This window comes from Leucoraja erinacea, chromosome 2, assembly GCF_028641065.1.
Source record: "Leucoraja erinacea ecotype New England chromosome 2, Leri_hhj_1, whole genome shotgun sequence".
Taxonomy (NCBI): Eukaryota; Metazoa; Chordata; class Chondrichthyes; order Rajiformes; family Rajidae; genus Leucoraja; species Leucoraja erinaceus.
This window is the reverse complement of record NC_073378.1, coordinates 7,175,636-7,199,227: the sequence shown is the minus strand read 5'-3', so window position 1 is coordinate 7,199,227 and position 23,592 is coordinate 7,175,636. Positions and strand designations below refer to the sequence as shown.

At 44.5% G+C, this 23,592-nt stretch overlaps 2 protein-coding genes across 8 annotated transcripts in view; one reads left to right on the top strand and one right to left on the bottom strand.

The window, feature by feature from the left end:
• The window catches only part of brd9 (bromodomain containing 9), a 50,307-nt gene extending 44,256 nt beyond the window's left edge, over positions 1-6,051 (bottom strand). For 2 of the 6 annotated variants that reach the window (XM_055651351.1, XM_055651369.1), the window contains exon 1: positions 5,858-6,051. In XM_055651351.1, coding sequence (XP_055507326.1) covers positions 5,858-5,906 — 49 coding nt within the window. In that variant the 5' untranslated portion in view covers positions 5,907-6,051. The remainder of the gene's footprint in view (positions 1-5,857) is intronic. The other 4 variants (XM_055651361.1, XM_055651378.1, XM_055651388.1 and 1 more) reach the window with 3 other exon arrangements.
• Positions 6,052-6,871: 820 nt separating this feature from the next.
• trip13 (thyroid hormone receptor interactor 13) overlaps positions 6,872-23,592 on the top strand; it is a 64,859-nt gene continuing 48,138 nt past the window's right edge. For both annotated transcript variants that reach the window (XM_055651339.1, XM_055651330.1), the window contains exons 1-4: positions 6,872-7,004; positions 10,672-10,769; positions 14,260-14,425; positions 19,884-20,013. In XM_055651339.1, coding sequence (XP_055507314.1) covers positions 10,681-10,769; positions 14,260-14,425; positions 19,884-20,013 — 385 coding nt within the window. In that variant the 5' untranslated portion in view covers positions 6,872-7,004; positions 10,672-10,680. The remainder of the gene's footprint in view (positions 7,005-10,671; positions 10,770-14,259; positions 14,426-19,883; positions 20,014-23,592) is intronic.

The following is a 23,592-nucleotide window of genomic DNA, read 5'->3' as shown; positions in this document are numbered from 1 at the left end:
TCTTGATGAGTCATTAGTGGCCACGTTGGAGGATGTTTACGTTTACATGATTGGAAGGCAATATAAATCTCAATATCTTTGGAGGGAAATATTGAATTTGAAACATGGCAAAATTAATGCAAGTTAAATGACGAGAATTAATAAAATAATGGCACAAAAGGCAATATGTTCCAAAACCGAAACAGATTTGTAAAATGGATGAAAATATTATAAATGCTTTACCAATAATCACTTAATTTCTAAAATGCTGAAAATGCAGTGCATCATCTGTGATGAAAAAAAGCCGTAATATTTCACATTGATGTCTCAGTTATGATGAAAGGTTATCAACTGAAATTTAACTATTTGTTTCTTTTACATTGCTCAGTATTTTTAGCATTTTGTTTTTATTTCAGATTGCCAGTAGTTGCGATTTTTAATAGAAAAGTGTGCACAACAATTGGTCTGCTCAAAAAAAGTGATATTGGGATTTACAGAACTATCCATTTACATGATTGGAAGGCAAGTAAGGGACAGAAGTTTAGGTTAAGGGACAGAAGTTTAGGTTAAGGGACAGAAGTTTAGGGGAAATAAGAGACAGGAAGTTTAGGGGTAATATGAGGGGGAACCTCTTTACTCAGAGAGTGGTAGCGGTGTGGAATGAGCTTCCAGTGGAAGTGGTGGAGGCAGGTTCATTGGTATCATTTAAAAATAAATTGGATAGGCATATGGATGAGAAGGGAATGGAGGGTTATGGTATGATTGCAGGCAGGTGGGACTAAGGGGAAAAAAAATTTGTTCGGCATGGACTTGTAGGGCCGAGATGGCCTGTTTCCGTGCTGTAATTGTTATATGGTTATACATGCTAGATAAAAAAATATTTTTAGAAAAGTGGACAGCAGAATACCTACAGATGTTATTTATCAGGATTTACAGAAAATGTACAATAAAAATACAGTTATCTGAACTTATGGAATTCCCTGCCACAGAGGGCAGTGGAAGACAAGTCACTGGATGGATTTAAGAGAGAGTTAGATAGAGCTCTAGGTGGAATCAAGGGATACGGGGAGAAGGCAGGCACGGGTTATTGATGGGGGACGATCAGCCATGATCACAATGAATGGAGGTGCTGGCTCGAAGGGCCGAATGGCCTCCTCCTGCACCTATTTTCTGTGTTTCTATGAACCTGACGCTCATAGAACTGAAGGCAAACTATTCACCTGGCTTGGAGATTGGCTGTAAAGGGACCAAAGAACAAAGATAAAACGCCAAAGTGGTGAACTGTGTTCGAGCTTGTCTAAATACATTATTTATAAACTATTTTGATGAAGGAATAGAAGGCCAAGTTTCAAAGTTTGTCAATAGCACAAAGAAAGGCATGCTTATGAGTAGTGTGGACAGATGATGCAACTGATTTTCACTTGTCACAGTTTTGACCAATGTAAACAAACAAGGTCATCAACTTTAAACCTAGAGAACTCAGAACTCTAAAAGTGAAAATCTACAAAATTATGCGTGCTCAAAGATAGCTGCAGATGCAGAAATTAATCAGGAGCAAACAATTGCTGGCCTTTTATCCAAAGGGCAGGAATACATGGAGGTGGCAAAAAACTGGCTTTCATTGTGCCCGAAATACTGACTGTAGTTCTGGACAAGCACATTAGGCCATGATGATAGTGTGGCATGGAGCTATCAGAATGTTACTGGACCACAAAGATTAAAAATGAGGACAATTTGCACGAAAAGGAGAAGCATTTTTAAAAGATATTGGGGGTCAGTATTGATGTGGGATACAGAACTGGCTGGCAAAACAGGAAGCAAAGAGTAGGAGTAGGCCATGATGATAGTGTGGCATGGAGCTATCAGAATGTTACTGGACCACAAAGATTAAAAATGATGACAATTTGCACGAAAAGGAGAAGCATTTTAAAGATATTAAGTGGATTGATTTGCAATTAATTATTTCTATTAGTCAAAAGTAGGGAACATAATTAAAAAAATGTGTCACATTTTTCTGGAAATGACAGTTGACAGTAAGTCAATCACCAATTTAAAATCTGGAATTCATACATTTCAGATATCAGGAGATATAAAATAGCATGGAGTTGCACAGAGCAGCCACTCTCAAAAAACTAGAGAACAGGCTAGGACAGAAAGTGCTGGAATAATTCAGCAGGTCAGGAAGTTTCTCTGGAAACCATGGACAGGCGACGATCCTTCTTCAGAGAAAAGGCTCACAAGCTCAATAGCCTAACCTGACAGGTTCCAAAACATCTGATCCATGTAAGAGCACAGTGAAACAAGATGCACTTCTGACATTTTGCCACTCCACATCAATGGACAGAACGCAAATCAGTGTCCTCAACTGCGGATGATTTGTGTGTTTAGCACAGGATCTGTCTAACATTAAAATATTTTCAATATCAACTATAATCAATGCAGGGGAGCAGTCTTTCTCCAATCCTTTCCATCCTAATTTTTGTTTAGGTTGAAACTTTTTCTTGATTTTCCATTATTTCACCCAAATTGCAATGCTGCTCAGAAATTACTTTCCAATAAAAGCATACTTGAGTGTGCCTTACTTTTGCTTCAAATCTTCAAAAGTTCACAAACTGTTATACAAGTTTTTGATCATACACCTCATGTTTCCACAATATTGTTTCAGCGTTTTCAAAAATCATTCAATCCAAAACAACTAAAACGCAAAACATATACAAGACAACCAGTGATAAATCCAATAATGAATATGCGATGAACCAACAAAGGAAGAAAACGTCAATCACACCAGCAGTGTTCTGTAAACCACCCTCACTCTCCCCATCAAGGGACTGGGAAAGGTGGGACAGGAATCAAAATATTTTTAGATGAGTTCTGTGGGGCAGGAGCAGGCAGAAACAATGGGTCTGCCAATGGTAAATAAATAGAAGCGGGCAGTGGGGGGGGTCCAGGAAAGATAAGGTTAGAGGGCGTTGCGGGGTGATCGTCAGAGGTAATGAGATCGGAACCAGTCTGGGAGATAATGACCTGGTATTTGTCTGCGGGATAGAGAGAATAAGGGATGGCATCCTTGCAAGAAACACGGTGGGAGGAGGTGTATTCAAGGTAGCTGTGGCAGTCAATGGATTTGCAGTAAACATCTGTCATTAGTCTGCCCCCTGTGATGAAGAGAGAGATCCACAAACCAGACAGCCCTGGCAGACTTGTACTTGCTGCCTGCTCCTGCCCTACCAAATTTATCTCCAAATACCTTGGTTATAAAGTCATAAGTGATAGGAGTAGAATTAGGCTATTCGGCCCATCAAGTCTACTCCGTCATTCAATCACGGCTGATCTATCTCTCCCTCTCAATCTGTCTTCCCCAGACAGAACAAGGATAGTTAACGTGCTGGAAGGAACTGCAGATGCAGGTTTACACCAAAGATAGACACAAAAAGCTGGAGTAATTAATCTGATTTTGATAAAATTGACATATTTTCTAATTGATAAACCAGTGGAAAATAAAATAGATGTGATTTTTGCTACTGTGGACTGTCACAATGGTTCATCGTTTTGTGCTTCTGTAAATTGAGGAGAAACACTGTTTCATTCTGCTATAATTAATGGTTGAGGTTGCTTTTAAAAGGATGAGGTGAAAGAGGAAGATTCCTATTTGGGAACCAGGGAAACATACATGTTTGTGTGAAATGACTTCTTCCTGGATTGCAGGTTAATTCCTGGCAGGCAGGTCTGTCATATGTTGATAGAATGGAGTGGCTGGGCTTGTGTTCTCTGAAATTTAGAAGGATGAGAGGGAATCTTATTGAGACATATAAGACTAATAAGGGTCTGGACACGCTAGAGGCAGGAAACATGTTCCCAATGTTGGGAGAGTCCAGAACAGTTTAAGAATAAGGGGCAAGACATTTAGAACGGAGATGAGGAAAATCCTTTTCACACAGAGGATTGTGAATCTGCGGAATTCTCTGCCTCAGAAGGCAGTGAGGCCAATTCTTTGGATGCCTTCAAGAGAGAGTTAGCTCAGCTCGCGGATTCAGGGGATATGGTGAGAAGGCAGGAACGGGGTACTGATTGTGGATGATCAGCCATGATCATATTGTATGGCGGTGCTGGCTCGAAGGGCCGAATGGCCTACTCCTGCACCTATTGTCTTTTGTCAAATACCCTGAACAACTATTTCTTAGTGTAAAAGGACACAAAGTGCTGGAGTAATTCAGTGAGTCAGGCAGCATCTCTGAGAAACATGGATAGGCGACATTTCGGATCTTCAGACTTCTTTGTATAAATGGACAATGACAGAATATCGGTGTAAACGGTCGACAGAATCTGATGCAAAGTAAAAGTAAAGAATCCTGCACAAACAAGTGAGGAGTGATCTGTTATGGTCTGGGTTGCTGCAGGCTCACTGACACAGACACTGACCAACACGCTCAGCCAACCCTTCCCCCAATCGCCAGTCCAGGTCATCCCAGGGCAGATTATCTGACTGGGAGGCTGACCATCCCAAATCTTCCCAGAAAAGTTGCCCATCACGCAGGCTGCCCACTGAATGGTGGATGGTGCAAGGAGCTGGCCACACTTAGTTGCCTGATAACAGCAACTGAACCATCCTAACCACAACTAGAGAGCAGTCCTGAACGACAATTGTGGGATTGTGGATGCAGCCCAGACCATCACACAAACCAACCTCTCTTCCACTGCTGTGTAGGAAAGAACTGCAGATGCTGGTTTAACTCGAAGATAAACACAAAACGCTGGAGTGATGACCCATTCCTTCTCTCCAGAGATGCTGCCTGTCCAGCTGAGTTACTCCAGCATTTTGTGTTCACCTCCATTCAATTGACTCCATTTATACCTCTCGCTGCCTCTGCAAGGTCAGAAGCACGATCAAAAACCCTGGTGATTCCCTCTTCTCCCCTCTCCCGTCGGGCAAAAAAGGTATTGAAGTGTGAAAAATGCATATCTCCAGTTTTCGGGACAGTTTCTTCCCAGCTGTTATCAGGCAACTGAACCATCCTACCTCAACCAGAGAGCAGTGGTGGTGGATCACAGAGAGTGGTGAATCTCTGGAATTCTCTGCCACAGAAGGTCGTTGAGGCCACAGTTCATTGGCTATATTTAAGAGGGAGTTAGATGTGGCCCTTGTGGCTAAAGGGATCAGGGGGTATGGAGAGAAGGCAGGTACAGGATACTGAGTTGGATGATCAGCCATGATCATATTGAATGGCGGTCGGTGCAGGCTCGAAGGGCCGAATGGTTCTTGGTTACTTGGTCCTCCAAAATATTCCAACTGTAATTTAAACTGGAGGTGGTGAAGGGAGGGATTAAGCCAGAAAGTGTTATTGGGAAGAAAGAGCTACTTTAAATTTAGTTGCATCTGGTTGGGTAACTATAGTTGGGTGGAGCTTATTCCATGCTTTAATTGTGCGTGGGAAGAACGAATTGCTGTATACATCTGTCTGAGGAAGGGTTTCGGCCCGAAACGTTGCCTGTTGCCTATTTCCTTCGCTCCATAGATGCTGCTGCACCCGCTGAGTTTCTCCAGCTTTTTTGTGTAACCTGCTGTATACATCTGTCGTTGTAGCTGGGATCACAAATTGGATCGAATGCCCTCGTCTGCTCCTAATTGGAATGGCCTACTCCTGCACCTATTTTCTATGTTTCTATGACTATTTGCCTCATTGGTTGGAGACCCTCAGACGATCTTTGATCAGACTTTTTAATCCTGCAGTAAACGTTATTCAACTTATTCCCATTGTACACTGTCACCTGTACACTGCGGATGTCTCGATTGTAATCGTGTATTGTATTGTATTAGCACGCAGCAGGTGAGGCTTTACATTGTGTACCTCGGTACATGTGACAATAAACTTAAACCCACCGTCGTACGAGCGCCACTCGCATTTGAGCTTCTTGTGTTTCTTCCCCATGGCCGGTTGGGCCGGGCCGGGCCGGGTCTCCGCCTCCTACTGCCGGACAAGCCTCTCACTCAGGGCCGCGAACGCCCACTTCGCGCCCAGCCAACGGCCCGGGGTGGGTGGGTTGGAGGGAGGGGCTGGGCTGGCCTTCCCTCCCCCGTCCCGCACAAACCGAACACAACCGACTCAACGACCCCTCGCCGTCTCCACCCGACACTGTCCCGAATCCATCCTCCCCCCCCCTCTCTCCCTCTCCCTCCGCGCAGAGCCCGCCTCCGCCAGGCGGGCGGGGGCCAATCAGACGCACATCAGCAACGCATTGGCCAATCCCAGCACTGCGGCGTTGCTGGAGAAGGCGGGACCACGATAATTGACGGCTGTTCCGACCAATAGACTGAGAGTGTCGTAAGATGGACATCCCCACGGACCAATAGAGAGTCCGGTCTGTGCGTCCCGCCCACATCTTGCTCCGCCCACGTGACGTGCCCGGGGAAGGCGGGACATGATGATTGACGTCGGGTCCAACCAATGACCGACATCCCCACTGACCAATAGAGAGACGGGTCTGTACGTCCGCCCCTCACGCCTTGCCCCGCCCACGTGACGTACGCGGGGAAGGCGGGACACGATGATTGACGCCGGCTGCGACCAATGATCGTACGTGACCGACATCCCCACGGACCAATAGAGAGCTGGATCTGTATGTCCCGCCCCCGCCTTGCCCCGCCCACGTGACGAACGCGGGACACGATGATTGACGCCGGCTGCGACCAATGATCGTACGTGACCGACATCCCCACTGACCAATAGAGAGTCGGGTCTGTGTGTCCCGCCCCCCGCGCCTTGCCCCTCCCACGTGACGTACGCGGGGAAGGCGGGACACGATGATTGACTCCGACTGCGACCAATGAACGTACGTGACCTAAATCCCCACAGACCAATAGTGAGCCGGGTCTGTGTGTCCCCGCCCCCGCCTTGCCCCGCCCACGTGACGCGCTGAGCGGCCTGAGCCGGTGGCGGCGGATTTGACTTGTGGGGGAAGCAGCGAGCGTTTACAGTGAAGACCAACCAATCTCGCCATCGTCTGCGCCACTGCGAGATCCCCTTCAGGTATGCATGCCTACTTTGAAGCAGCTCTCCCACCACGGATCTGTAACACCCTCTCTCCCATTCCTCCTGCTCTCCAGCTCCTCGTTGTCAACTTCCCCCTCAGCAAACATTTCATCTTCATTAAAGTGATAGGAAAATAATTAGGACATTTATTCGGCCCTTCAAGCCTACTGTGCCATCCAATCATAGACATAGAAACATAGAAATTAGGTGCAGGAGTAGGCCATTCGGCCCTTCGAGCCTGCACCGCCATTCAATATGATCATGGCTGATCATCCAACTCAGTATCCTGTACCTGCCTTCTCTCCATACCCCCTGATCCCTTTAGCCACAAGGGCCACATCTAACTCCCTCACGGAAACAGGCCATCTCGGCCCTTCAAGTCCGTGCTGAACACTTATTCCCCCCTAGTCCCATCTACCTGCACTCAGACCATAACCCTCCATTCCTTTCCCGTCCATATACCTATCCAATTTATTTTTAAATGATGACATCGAACCTGCCTCCACCACCTTCACTGGAAGCTCATTCCACACCGCTACCACTCTCTGAGTAAAGAAGTTCCCTCTCATGTTACCCCTAAACTTTTGTCCCTTAATTCTCAAATCATGTCCTCTTGTTTGAATCTTCCCTACTCTCAATGGAAAAAGCTTATCCACGTCAGATCCCCTGACCCTTAGTCCGAAGAAGAGTCTCGACCCAGAAGGTCACCTATTCCTTCTCTCCAGAGATGCAGCCTGTGCCGCTGAGTTACTGCAGCATTTTAGGTCTTATCTTCGGTGTAAACCAGCATCTGCAGTTCCTTCCTCCACATTTTGTCTGCACTTTGCAAAATCTCCTCAAGGTATGCCTACTTTGAAGCAAAGATCCTATAGCGCTGCTATAGGATCTTTGCTTTGAAGAGGTTCTCCTGTCTCCGACGAGAGTTCTGAAACACCCTGTGATTCCTCCAGCTGCTCGTTGTCGCCTTCCCCTCAGCCAACAATGAATCATTCTACATTTCCTTAATCACCGTCTGATTTGATTTGTTGTTTTCACACCTCAGTCTTCCATATCCCTGGTCTCCCTTTCCCCTGATTCTCAGTCTGAAGAAGGGTCTCAACCCAAAACCTCACCCATTCCTCTCCAGAGATGCTGCCTGGCCTGCTAAGTTACTCCAACATTGTGTGTCTATCTTTGGAATAGTTTGTACCTTGGCAGCAAAGATACTAGAGATCCTCTAGTATCTTTGCTTGGCAGTGACAAAGAGGCGTTAATCGTACGGTGAATGGAGGATATCATTCTGCAAGTAACCTCGAATCGGGGGACCTGAGGCAAAGTTTATGCAGGCACTCTGATGGGATACGGATGGAGTTAGTGCTCAGCCAACGAATGAGACTGTGAGAAACCGATCCTGAATACGAGTCATTTTATTTGAAGTATCTTAGATTTTTGCTCAGTGGAATATTTCTATTGAGTGTCGCATAATTTTGCAGCGTGGAAACAGGCCCTTTTGCACAACTTGTCCACACCGACCAACATGTCTCATCTACACTAGCCTGCGTTTGGCCCATATCCTTCTAGAACTGTCCTATCCATGTACCTGTCTAATTGCTTCATAAACATTGCGATGAGCAAAGAGGTGTTGCCAGGTCACTTGGAACAGTCTTGGCCTGAAACGTCGCCTATCCATGGTCTCCAGATTTGCTGTCTCTGACTGCTGAGTTACTCCAGCACCTAGTGTCTTTTAAAAAAAAACTCATGCTAAATCGCTTCAAATAAAGATCATGGCCCTGAATCATTATCTCTGTTTCCTTTTCTCTGTTGAATGATGTTTGATCGCCTAAGTATTTACAGCATTTTTTAACTTTGTTTTTGCATCAGCCTTGCAATGTAAATTGACCACCTAGTTTGGCAGACAGCAAAACTGTTCCTTCAAATGGAGTTACAGAGTTTCCAAAAGCTGAAATCTGGAGCATAAAACTGTGTTCACTGATCCTTCAAACTTTCTTTAGTGTGATGTACTTCTCCCCACCTTAATCACATACATATTGTGTGAATTTGTTGGAAGGAGCAAAGGAAATAGGAGGGACAGTGGACCATTTCTTCTTCTCTTCATTCTCGCACCACTCCCCCACCCCTGCCGAGTCCCTCTTTGTTTTTAACGGTCCCCTCCAAACTGGATCCCTCCTTGTTCTCGGTAGCACATCCCCCAAGTCAAGTTTATTCGTCACATACACATACGAGATGTGCAGTGAAATAAAAAGTGGCAATGCTAGCAGACTTGCAAAAAACAAACAAACTACAAACAGAATGGAACAGAATCATATATTCTTTTACATATTACATATTGTGGGAGGAAGGAAAAAGGAAAAAAAAACAGCAATTTAAAAAAAACAGTAGAGTGGTACAGTAAAGTTAGTCCCTGGTGAGGTAGGAGTTTACAGTCCTAATGGCCTCTGGGAAGAAACTCCTTCTCAACCTCTCCGTTCTCACAGCATGGCAACGGAGGCGTTTGCCTGACCGTAGCAGCTGGAACAGTCCGTTGCAGGGGTGGAAAGGGTCTTCCATGATCTTGTTGGCTTCGGAGTTGCACCTCCTGATGTATAGTTCCTGCAGGGGGGCGAGTGTAGTTCCCATAGTGTGTTCGGCTGAACGCACTACTCTCTGCAGAGCCTTCTTGTCCTGGGCAGAGCAGTTCCCAAACCAAATCGTGATATTTCCAGACAAGATGCTTTCCACAGCCGCTGAGTAGAAGCACTGGAGGATCCTCAGAGACACTGAATTTCCTCAATTGCCTGAGGTGGTAAAGGCGCTGTTTTGCCTTACTCACGAGTGCTGCGGCGTGTGATGTCCATGTCATATCCTCAGAGATGTGGACTCCCAGGTATTTAAAACAGCTCACCCTATCCACAGTATCCCCATTTATCCTCAATAGTGTGTACGTCCTCGGATGATGTGCCTTCCTAAAGTCCACGATCAGCTCCTTAGTTTTTTTGATGTTCAAGAGGAGGCTGTTGTCCTGACACCAGAGTGCCAGATCAGCCACCTCCTCCCGGTAGGCCTTCTCATCGTTGTCTGAGATCAGGCCCACCACTACAGTGTCATCAGCAAACTTGATTCTCGAGTTGGATCTGAACCTAGCCCCACAGTCATGTGTGTACAGGGAGTACAATAGGGGGCTGAGGACGCAACCCTGGGGGGATCCTGTGCTCAGGGTGAGGGACTTCGATGCAAGAATCTCACCAACTGGTGAGATTTTTGTGACCTGTCCTCGACCGCACTTACGCGGGCCCATCCTCAGCCAGCCGACACCGCTCATGTGGGCGACCCTTCTCACTCACCGTTGTCCCTCCTTACTGAGAATTTAATATTTCATTAAGATCTCTTTTTTTTCAAAATTCCAAAGGGGGTTTCGTCCCACCTCCCTCAATATGTGTCTCTGAACTGTCCAAAGCAAGTGTATCCTCCTTTAAATAGGGAAATCAAAACTATATACAGTACTCTGAAGGTAATCTTACCAGCGTCTAGTTCAGTTGTAATTTCAGTTTCATTTTCTCTGACTTGTTTTCTCTTGGTTTGCTTTAAAATGGTTGATGAAATGTGCATGTTTGGAGCATGGCTTATCATTGAAATTGTGATTGCAAATTTGGGATTGTTTTAATTAAAAAAAATATATATTTTTCAGTAACTACAAATGGATGCAGTGGCTGGTGAATTAAAGCAAGCTTTACCGTCTTTTGAATCAATGCAAATACACGTGGAAGTCTGTGTTAAACAGAACAGGTAAATGATTTTATTTTGCCAAGTAAAACTAGTGGTTTTGAGTGATCCATTTGGTTCTTCATCATTGATCTTCCTTACATGATCATAAGGTCAGAATTGATATGTTTGCTGATGATTGCAGAATGTTCAATTCTATTTGCAAATTTCTCAGCAAATATGGCTTCCCATGTAGCGTGCAGCAAGCTCTCGACCAAATTTTGTGCGGATTGGTAAATGATCCTTGTGCCACATGATACTTGTGTGGTCTGATGAAGGGTCTCGACCCAAAACTTCACCCATTCCTTCTATCCAGAGATGCTGCTTGTCCCGCTGATTTACTCCAGCATTTTATATCCTTCTTCTTGTGCCACAAAAATGGTCAGGTAGTGACTACATCCACCAAGAGAAAGTCTACTCAATTATCCATAAAGAATGGATTTGTATTTGCTGGAAATTAGGAAGATGAAAGGGGATCTTATAGAAACATATAAAATTAAGAATTGGACTGGGTAGATGCAGGAAAAATGTTCCCGATGTTGGGGGAGTCCAGAACCAGGGGGGGTCACTGTTTAAGAATAAGGAATAGGTTATTCAGGACTGAGATGAGGAAAAACTTTTCCACCCAGAGAGTTGTGAATCTGTGGAATTCGGTGCCATTGAAGGCATGGAATGCATTGCTGGAGTTGGTGGTTGAGGCAGATACTATAGTGGTATTTAAGAGGCTTTTGGATAGGCATATAGAAAAATGGAATGGAGGGATATGGAGACCTTTGGATAGGCATATAGAAAAACAGGGAATGGAGGGATATGGAGGCCAATTCACTGGATGTTTTCAAGAGAGAGTTAGACAATAGGTGCAGGAGTAGGCCATTTGGCCCTTTGAGCCAGCACCGCCATTCAGTGTGATCCCCAATCAACACCCCGTTCCTGCCTTCTCCCCATATCCCCTGACTCCGCTATCTTTAAGAGCACTATCTAGCTCTCTCTTGAAAGTATCCAGAGAACCAGCCCTCCGAAGCAAAAAATCCCACACTCACAACTCTCTGTGTGCTGCACTCCCTCTAAAGCAAGAATGTCCTTCCTCAAATTAGGGGACCAAAACTGCACACAATACTCCAGGTGTGGCCTCACTAGGGCTCTGTACAACTGCAGAAGGACCTCTTTGCTCCTATATTTGATTTCTCTTGTTATAAAGGCCAACATGCCATTCGCTTTCTTCACTGCCTGCTGTACCTGCATGCTTACCGTCATAGACTGATGTACAAGGGCCCCCAGATCCCGTTGTACTTCACCTTTTCCCAACTTGACGTCATTTAGATAGTAATCTGCCTTCCTGTTTTTACTACCAAAGTGGATAACCTCACATTTATCCACATTAAACTGCATCTGCCATGCATCTGCCCACTCTCCCAACCTGTCCAAATCACCCTACATTCTCATATCATCCTCCTCGCAGTTCACACTGCCACCCAGCTTTGTGTCATCTGCAAATTTGCTAATGATACTTTGAATCCCTTCATCTAAATCATTGATGCATATTGTAAACAGCTGCGGCCCCAGCACCGAGTCTTGCGGTACCCCACCAGCCACTAGTTAGATTTTGCTCTTGGGGCTAAAGGAATCAAAGGATATGGGGGAAAAAGCCGGAATTGGGTACTGATTCTTTTGGATGATCAGCCATGATCGTATTGAATGGCAGTGCTGGCTTGAAGGGCCGTATAGCCTACTCCTGCACCTATTTTCTATGTTTCTTTGTTTTTCTATGTTTCTACCCTGAAGTTCAGTGGCATCACCATTCAGTGAATCACTGCCTGACACACTTAAGTCTTCTCATCATTTAAAAAGTCAGAACCAGGATGGAATACTCTGCACCTGCCTGGATGTATGTGCGATCAAAATTAAGCAACTCATCTGAAATAGTACCCAGTCTACCACAATAAACAATCATCCCGCTAATGAGGAAATAATTAAAATCCTGAAATTGTAAATCAGTAACACGTGCCAGTAATAGTGCTAAAATCCAACAGTTCCAGCTTTTCACTCAAATTGTGCTTCTAACTCCGTTCTTGCATTTCTGCAACTTGTTGCATTAAAATGAACAATGAGAGGCATGGATAAGGCAGAAGGTCAGAATCTTTTCCTGGGGTGGAAAAATGGAATCCTAAACAGTATAGGGAGGTTCATGGCAGTCGGGTCACGACCCATGACCCATACGGTTGCTACGCTACTCCAAATGGATTACACGCGATGAACTGCAGGTAGGCACTTACCATTGTTTCCAGCGTAGCGGGCCCGTTAAAACCCGCTGAAATTGTCAATTTTTGCGCTGTAAATAATTATGGAAATCGGGATAAGCGTGTGAGACATTTAGCCTACATCCAAACGAATTCCAAAAGTGAGAAGAAATGACGGTAGATAGAAACAAGAGCTGAAGGGACAACAACAGCCAGAGTGCTTGGCGAACATTGGCCGTTTGCTCACTGCATTTCATCAACTAAGGCAATTTTTGTGTATTTTCTTGATTCCTTTGGCATCTAAAAAGTTTCAGAAATGATAAATCTGGCTGTAATATTTTTAAATCGCCCAAGGTTCTCGTGGGTTTTTACATACAAAATGAAAACGCATCTGAAGAAAAATTTACAGCCAGATTTATCACTTCTGAGAATTTTTAGATGCCAAAGGAATCAAGAAAAAACACAAATAATGCCTTACTTGATGAAATGCAGTGAGCAAACGCGATAATTCACAATATTTTCAATGTTTACCAAGCACTTTAGCTGTTGTCCCTTCAGTTCTCGCCTCTCTATACCTTCATTTCGCTTCACGTTTGGAATTCTGAAGTTGGGTGCATGTCTCTCACACTTACCCCGACTCCCACAATTATTTTCAGCGCAAAAATTCAACATTTTGGCGGTTTTTAACAGGTAGGAAAGTACGTGTTTCTAGCATTAATAACATATACCGGAAGTGACGGATGTCTTCCAGTTGGATTTAGCGGCTCCATGCGTCGAGCCCTATGACCCAGTGACCTTTCGTGCAATCACACTATAGATATCAGGTGAGAGGGGCAAAGTTTAAAGGAGATGTGTGGGGCAACTTATTTTTTAATACAGGGGGTGGTGAGTGCCTGGAATGCACTGCTGGAGTTGGTGGTTGAGGCAGGTACCATAGTGGTATTTAAAGGCTTTTGGATAGGCATACAGTAAAATAGGGATATGGATTATATGCAGGTAGACAAGAGATGGTCTTGTTATCATGTTCCAAACAGACATTGTGTGTCAAAGAGCCTGTCTTGTGCTATACTGTGCTGTTTATGCTTTAAGTAAAAATACTGTAAATTTGCATAATAACCAAATGTCAAATTGCAGATTTTAAAATAAATCCTAGTCCATTAAGGTACAAGCACAATTACCCATTTCAGTGTATAACGTCAAGAAACAAAAACTGTAAATATAAATTCACTTGCAAGAAGCAGCTGAATATTTTTGCAATGTTTATTTCTGTTTTATAGTACTGTGAAGCAAGAAGATGTGCGGGTGGGTATACTGCAGTTGCTAAGTAGGCACCGAGTAGTATTTGGAGATTATACATGGATGCAATTCGATGATGAATTTCTGGCAAGGAATGTAAATTCTGTAAGCATTGTGGATACAGATCTTACAATTAAAGAAAAACAGGTAAGGGCGAAGGTAAATACCAGTAACAATTTTGTTTGTAAAATAGAATAAAATTGTTTTTGTTTGTTTCGTGCAAAACAGGATGTGTCACTTATTATTCATGTCATTGAAGCAGATTTGGACCATTCTACCCATCGTATCTCCTTTGCCGTTCAATCATGGCTGATAGATCTTTCAATCTGAGAATCTGTCAATCTGAGCTTTAAAAATACCCAGTGATTTGTCCACCACAGCTGCCTGTGGCAATATATTCCACTCATAGAAACATACGTGCAGGAGTAGGCCTTTCGGCCCTTCGAGCCAGCACTGCCATTCAATATGATCATGGCTGATCATCTAAAATCAGTACCTGCGTTCTCCCCATATCCCTTGATTCCTTTAGCCCTAAGAGCTAAACCTAACTCTCTCTTGAAAACGTTCAGTGAATTGGCCTCCACTGCCTTCTGTGCCAAAGAATTCCACAGATTCACAACTCTCTGGGTGAAGTTTTTCCTCATCTCAATCCTAAATGGCCTACCCCTTATTCATAAACTGTGACTCCTGGTCTGGACTCTCCCAAGATCGGGAAAAATTTTCCTGCATCTAGCCTCGAATAATTTTATATGTTTCTATAAGATCCCCTCTCATATTTCTAAATTCCAGTGAATACAAGCCCAGTCGACCCATTATTTCATCATATGTCAATCCTGCCATCCCGAGAATTAACCTGGTGAACCTACGCTACACTCCCTCAATAGCAATAATGTCCTTCCTCAAATTAAGAGACCAACATTGCACACAATACTCCAGGTGCGGTCTCAGCAGGGCCCTGTACAACTGCAGTAGGACCTCCTTGCTCCTAAACGCAAATGTCGCAATGAAGGCCAATTAGCTTTCTTCACTACCTGTTGTGAAGGTAGAGAAGGTTCACTAGACTGATTCCTGGGATGTCAGGACTTTCACATGAAGAAAGACTATATAGACTCGGCTTGTACTCGCTAGAATTTAGAAGATTGAGGGGGGATCTTATAGAAAATTACAAAATTCTTAAGGGGTTGGACAGACTAGATGCAGGAAGATTGATCCCGATGTTGGGGAAGTCCAGGACAAGGGGTCACAGTTTAAGGATAAAGGGGAAATCCTTTAGGACCGAGATGAGAAAACATTTTTCACACAGAGAGTGGTAAATCTCTGGAACTCCCTGCCACAGAAGATAGTTGAGGCCAATTCATTGGCTACATTTAAGAGGGAGATAGATGTGGCCCTTGTGGCTAAATTGATCAGGGAGTATGGAGAGAATGCAGGTACAGGATACTGAGTTGGATGATCAGCCATGATCATATTGAATGGCGGTGCAGGCTCGAAGGGCCGAATGGCCTAGTCCTGCACCTATTTTCTATGTTTCTATGTATCTGCATGCTTGCTTTCAGTGATGTACAAGCACACATAGATCTCGCTGCACATCCCCTTTTCCTAATAATCAGATATTTAGATAATAATCTGCCTACCCGTTCTTGCCACCAAAGTGGATAACCTGACATTTATCCACATTATACTGCATCTGTCATGCATCTGCCCACTCACCCAACCTATCCAAATCACCCTGCAGCCGCATAGCATCCTCCTCACAGCTCATACTGCCACCAAGCTTTGTGTTATCTTCAAACTTTGAGATGTTACATTTAATTCCCTCGACTAAATCGTTAGTATAAGTTGTAAATAACTGGGGTCCCAGCCCTGAACCTTGCGGCACCCCACTGGTCACTGCCTACCATTCGGAAAAGGATCCGTTAATTCCCACTCTTTGCTTCCTGTCTGCCAACCAGTTCTCTATCCTTGATAATACCCTACCCCTAATATCATATGCTCTAATTTTGCACACAAATCTTGTGTGGGACCTTGTCAAAGGCTTTTTGAAAGTCCGGATACACCACATCCACTGGCTCTCCCTTATCCATTCTACTTGTTACATTCTCAAAAAATTCCAGAAGATTTGTCAAGCATGATTTCCTCTTAATAAATCCATGCTGACTTTGACCGAATCAGTCACTGCTTTCCAAATGCGCTGCTATAACATCTTTAACAATCGACTTTCCTTGATTTCCCTCGTTAGCCATGGTCGAGCCGCCTTCCCTGTTTTATTTTTTAGCCATTCAGGGATGAACAATTTTTGGAGTTCCTCCATGCGGTCTTTAAATCTTTGCCTTTGTTTTACCAACATCAACCCTTTAAGTGTAATTTGCAATATATCCTAGCCAATTCCCATCTCATATCCTCAAAGTCTTCTTTCTTTAAGTTCAGGACCCTTGTCTCTGAATTAACCGTGTCACTTTCCATCCTAATGCAGAATTCCACCAAATTATGGTCACTGTTGCCCGAGGGTCTTTTGACAACAAGATCCTTCCTCATTACACAATACCCAGTCAAGGATTACCTGTCCACTAGTGTGTACACCATCCTGTGTACATTCTAGGAAATCCTCCTCCTCAGCACTCCTACCATTTTGGTTAGCCCAATCTAAATGTAGATTAAAGTCACCCATGATAACTGCTGTACCTTTGCTACATGCATCCCTAATTTCCTGTTTGATGCTATCCCCAACCTCCCTACTGCTCTCAGCTCCCTATTGCTGTTTGGTGGTCTGTATAAGCGACAGTTTTCTGTCCGTGGCTATTTCACAGTTATACCCATACCGATTCTATAGTATCCGAGCTAATGTCTCTCCTTGCTATTGCATTAATCTCCTCTTAAACCAGCAATGCCACCCCACCTCCTTCCTTTCTGTCTATCTATATATTACTAAAACTCTGATCTTGACCATTTTTGGCCCACTGTGCTGCGATTTCCGACAGAACGCTTGAAGTTGAAAGGCACTACTTACTGCAAATGGTGGCATGGAGTTGAAAGGCACTACTTACTGCAAATGGTGGCTTGGGTGCTTTGGCTTGAAGTTGGAAGGCACTACTTACTGCAAATGGTGGCTTGGGTGCTTTGGCTTGACACTACTTACTGCAAATGGTGGCTTGGATGCTTTGGTTTGAGGTTGAAAGGCACTACTTACTGCAAATGGTGGCTTGGGTGCTTTGCTTGAAGTTGAAAGACACTAATTACTGCAAATGGTGGCTTGGGTGCTTTGGCTTGTAGTTGAAAGACACTAATTACTTCAAATGGTGGTGGGTGATTTGGCTTGAAGTTGAAAGGCACGTTTTACTGCAAAGGGTGACATGCAGTTGAAAGGCACAACTTGCTGCAAATGGTGGCATGCAGTTGAAAGGCACAACTTGCTGCAAATGGTGGCTTGGGTGCTTTAGCTGGAAGTTGAAAGGTACTACTTACTGCAAATGGTGGCTTGGATGCTTTGACAAAGTTGAAAGGCACGACATACTGCAAATGGTGGCTTGGGTGCTTTGGCTTGCGGTTGAAAGGCACTACTTACTGCAAATGGTGGCTTGGGAGCTTTGGCTTGAAGTTTAAAAAAAATCACCATTCTATCTGCTGCACCTGCTGGAAGGAGGGCGAGGGACTATAAAACCAGGAAGTGGTGTGCCTCACTCTCTACAAGATAGATGAAGCCACGGCTCGCCTCTCGCGTCTCTATGAGCTCTGAATAACACTGAACAAATGTCTACACAACTTTTAGTAGCCTTAATGTGGATTGTAAATGAAAATATGGTTTGTTTGAAGTAAAAAGCACTGCTTTGGCTTGAAGTTGAAAGGCACTACTGCAAATGCACTTACTTCCTGTTTGCATTGTATATTGATTTTAGATAAAACGCTACCACTTACGGCTGTGATTTTTGGCCATCTTACTCGGTCCCCCTCCGCTGAGCAGGTGCAGAGAATTCTTCCCATCAATTAAAAATAAAAGTGTTATTAGTGTTTAAAAAATCTTGAGAATCTCTCTCCTGTCAATCACGCCATGAAAGCCACACCTTTTCCAGGGGGAGGGGTTATAAAACCCGGAAGTGTGTGTGTGGCTCAGTCTCTGCATGATGGGGGAGGGAGAGGACACGACTCTGTCTGAGCTGTGAATCAACTGAACACACTGAATGTCTAATGAACTGTGAGTTTGGTGTTTTGTGTGGTTTTATGGTGGTTTCACCCTGCATGAAATGGTATGAAGCTGCATTTGAATTTGGTGGCCTTGCACCCTGCTTGAAATGGAATGAAACTGCACTTGAATTTGGTGGCCTTGCACCCTGCTTGAAGTGGAATGAAACTGCACTTGAATTTGGCGGCCTTGCATCCTGCTTGAAGTGGTATGAAACTGCACGAATTTGGTGGCCTTGGATCCAGCTTGAAGTGGTTGGAAACTGCACTTGAATTCGGTGGCCTTGCACCCTGTTTGAAGTGGTTGGAAACTGCACTTGAATTCGGTGGCCTTGCACCCTGCTTGAAATGGTAGGAACATGGATTTGAATTTGGTGGCCTTGCACCCTGCTTGAAATGGTAGGAACATGGATTTGAATTTGGTGGCCTTGCACCCTGCTTGAAAAGGAATTTCAAGGAATGGTCATGAGTCAACTGCCAGTCCACCAATCGCGAGTGAGCTGCCAGCAGATCAGGCTTGAGAGACCGGCCAGAGCTTCAGCAGCGGCGCAGCACTGGATTCCAATGCGGAGCGGGCCGATGGCTTGCCAGGGATCTCTTGTGTTGGAGCTCCGGAGTGTTGGGCCTGCTGATTGACACCGTGGGGCTGTGGTTTGCGGATCTTCCAGCCACGGGCCCGCTGTCTTTAACATCGCGGAGTCCTGGGATCTTTTGCCGAGGATCGCCAATGTTGAATCTCCGCCCAGCTCGGCCTGTGCACTCGGAAGCCACGGTCTCCGGTAAGAAGTGGCCAATTAGGAAACTCCAAGCCGCTGAATGTGTTCTTCAGTTCCGACGCTAGAGCTCCGATCATCCCAGCGAGAGAGCCTGTACATCGGCCGTCCGTAGTGGTGACTGTGGTGGGCTCAAAGGCCCCGACCATGGGTGAACAAAGAGGAAGATGACTAAACTTGATTGCCTTCCCTCACAGTGGGAAACTTTGATTCCGCTGTGTGGGGATGTTCATGTTAAATTCTATCGTGTAATGTGTTCTTTTTATTCGTATGGCTGTATGGTAACTCAAATCGCACTGTACCAATTGGTGCATGTGACAATAAATGTAACTTGAACTTGAATATGTGGAATTCATTGCCGCAGTTGGCTGTGGAGACCAAGATTTTCGCTATTTTTTAAAACTGGGATCGATATGTTCTGGATTACTCAGGGTGTCAAAGGTTACAGGGAGAAGGCAGGAGAATGGGGTTGAGAGGGAAAAATAGATCTGCCATGATTGAATGGCAGAGTCATCGCAATGGGCTGAATGCTCCTGTGCCTTATGGTCTTATACCACAATCAACTAATCTATTTCTGAGATGGACAAGCCATACAATATCATATTTTTCAGAATTATCCAATATTTTACTAACAGCTCTTTACATGTTTCTTGCAGCCTATTGACCTGACAAAATGCAATCTTTCAATATATATCTTTCGACTGAATGAGGAAGGTCCATCTTCAGAGATTCTGGAGGGGGAAGAGGAGAATATGGCAGCATCAAACAACTGGCTATTACCTGCAGGTATGTACCACAAATAATAATCTTCTGAATTATGAAATTGTTATTAAATGTTCATAGCCAATGGCAAGTTTTTGTTAATGTCAGACATTGAACAATCCACAGTAAATGTTAAAGTGGCACTTAGAAATTAAAACTAATGCTGGGCACCTGAAATAAAAAATATCAACAACATATATCTATATAATACTAGACTAAGTGGGACCCGTTGGGTCCCATGTTCACACGGGAGGGCTGGTCCCCCGACGCAATATTCCACCTCTCCACCAATTCCAATATTGGTGGCCAGTGGGGGGGCTTTCTGGAGCACTGGTATAGGTTCTTGGGGTGGCAGCTCAGTCCCTCAAGCCTGATCTGCTGGCAGCTCACTCACGGCTGGTGGGCTGGCAGTTGACTCATGACTATTCCTTGAAATTCCATTGCAAGCAGGGTGCAAGTCCACCAAATTCAAATCCATGTTCCTACCATTTCAAGTCCACCAAATTCAAATCCATGTTCCTACCATTTCAAGCAGGGTTCAAGGCCACCAAGTGCAACCACTATGAGCAGGGCGCAAGGCCACCAAATTCAAGTGCAGTTTCCAACCACTTCAAGCAGGGTGCAAGGCCACCGAATTCAAATGCAGCTTCATACCATTTCAAGCAGGGTGAAACGAACATAAAACCACACATAACACCAAACTCACAGTTCAGTAGACATTCAGTGTGTTCAGTTGATTCACAGCTCAGACAGTCATGACCTCTCCCCCCCCCATCATGCAGAGACTGAGCCACACCCACACTTCCGGGTTTTATAACCCCTCCCCCTCCCACCAGAAAAGGTGTGGCTTTCATGGCATGGTTGACAGGAGAGAGATTCTCACCATTTTTTAAACACTAATAACTCTTATTTTTCATTGATGTGAAGAATTCTCTGCACCTACACACATGCGTTTTATCTAAAATCAATATACAGTGCAAACATGAAGTAAGGGCATTTGCAGTAGTGCCTTTTAACTTCAAGCCAAAGCAACCAAGCCGCCATTTGCAGTAAGTAGTGCCTTTCAACCTCAAGCCAAAGCACCCAAGCCACCATTTGCAGTAAGTAATGCCTTTCAACTTCAAGCCAAAGCACCCAAAAGCACCCAAACAACCATTTGCAGGCAGTGCCTTTTTACTTCAAACAAACCATATTTTCATTTTCAAACCACATTAAGGGTACTCACAGTTGTGTAGACATTTGTTCAGTGTTATTCAGAGCTCAGAGAGACGTGACCCTTGGCTTCATCCATCTTGCAGAGAGCGAGTGAGGCACACCACTTCCTGGTTTTATAGTCCCTCCCCCTCCCTCCAGCAGGGGCAGCAGAGAGAATGGTGATTTTTTTTAAATTTCAAGCCAAAGCTCCCAAGGCACCATTTGCAGTAAGTAGTGCCTTTCAACTACAAGCCAAGTAAGTAGTGCCTTTCAACTACATGCCACCATTTGCAGTAATAAGTGCCTTTCAACCTCAAGACAAAGCACCCAAGCCACCATTTGCAGTAATAAGTGCCTTTCAACTTCAAGCCAAATCCACCGCCACCATTTGCAGTAAGTAGTGCCTTTCAACTTCAAGCAGTAGTAAGTAGTGCCTTTCAACCTCAAGCCAAAGCACCCAAGCCACCATTTGCAGTAAGTAATGCCTTTCAACTTCAAGCCAAAGCACCCAAGCCACCATTTGCAGTAAGTAGTGCCTTTCAACTTCAAGCAAAACACCCAAGCCACCATTTGCAGTAAGTAGTGCCTTTCAACTTCAGGCCAAAGCTCCCAAGCCACCATTTGCAGCAAGTAGTGCCTTTCAACTTTAAACCAAAGCTCCCAAGCCACCATTTGCAGTAAGTAGTGCCTTTCAACTTCAAGCCAAAGCACCCAAAACAACCATTTGCAGGCAGTGCCTTTTTACTTTAAAAAAAAACATATTTTCATTTTCAAACCACATTAAGGGTACTCACAGTTGTGTAGACATTTGTTCAGTGTCATTCAGAGCTCAGAGAGACGTGACCCTTGGCTTCATCCATCTTGCAGAGAGTGAGTGAGGCACACCACTTCCTGGTTTTATAGTCCCTCCCCCTCCCTCCAGCAGGTGCAGCAGAGAGAATGGTGATTTTTTTTAAACTTCAAGCCAAAGCTCCCAAGCCACCATTTGCAGTAAGTAGTGCATTTTGAACTTTAAACCAAAGCTCCCAAGCCACCATTTGCAGTAAATAGTGCATTTCAACTTCAAGCCAAAGCACCCAAGTCACCATTTGCAGTAAGTAGTGCCTTTCAACTTCATGCCACCATTTGCAGTAAGTAGTGCCTTTCAACTTCAAGCCAAAGCATTCAAACAACCATTTGCAGGCAGTGCCTTTTTACTTCAAACAAACCATATTTTCATTTTCAAACCACATTAAGGGTACTCACAGTTGCTTAGACATTTGTTCAGTGTTATTCAGAGCTCAGTGAGACGTGACCCTTGGCTTCATCCATCTTGTAGCGAGTGAGTGAGGCACACCACTTCCTGGTTTTATAGTCCCTCCCCCTCCCTCCAGCAGGGGCAGCAGAGAGAATGGTGATTTTTTAAAAAACATTAATATCTCTCTGATTTGTCATCGATGGGAAAAATCCTCCGCACCCGTAAGGCGTAGGGGGGCTCTGTCGGAAATTGCAGCACAGTAGGCCAAAAGCGGTCAAGAACAGAGATTTAGTAATATAGATTATTGTGTGTGTGTGTGTGTGTGTGTGTGTGTGTGTGTGTGTGTGTGTGTGTGTGTGTGTGTGTGTGTGTGTGTGTGTGTGTGTGTGTGTGTGTGTGTGTGTGTGTGTGTGTGTGTGTGTGTGTGTGTGTGTGTGTGTGTGTGTGTGTGTGTGTGTGTGTGTGTGTGTGTGTGTGTGTGTGTGTGTGTGTGTGTGTGTGTGTGTGTGTGTGTGTGTGTGTGTGTGTGTGTGTGTGTGTGTTTCTGCCTGACTTGTGGGTGCCAGCCTTTGATTTGTTGCTACGCCAACACCAGACCCAGAAACGCCGAGATTTTTTCTATTTTGGTAGAGATTTCACTTTTCATTCCAAGTATCCACTCCTGATTAAATTTTGTCGTGTTTATGTACACATTTTTAATAAAATCCTTCTCCCCCCCCCCCCACTCCCTAATTTTGTCGCCTCCTGCTGGCCAGCGACCATAACGGCTGCTAGCGCCCGCCTCTCGCCTCAAAGACGCCATTTAAAAACTGCCGCACTGCTTATGTTCGGGAACGGCTTGAGTTGGAGAACCACGTCTCCCGTGGGGGCTACGGGTAGGGAACGGCTGCGTTGGGGGAGCAGACCCGGCTGCACTTGGTCTAGTATTCAATATATTTAAAGCAGATTTATTATTCAGAGTAACCTACTGGAGTGAATTGATCATTGATTAACAAAACAAAGAAGTTCTGAAATTAACAATTTATTTTAATTGTTTGGGTGAGGGAATCAGGTGGAATATATCCAAGTTTTTTGCTGAAACTAAGCTAGTTCAGCATGGGCTATGACTAAACTAGTTTTAATTTGGCTATGGTGGGGATGCAGGGAGGCTTTGAATATGGACAATCTAATTA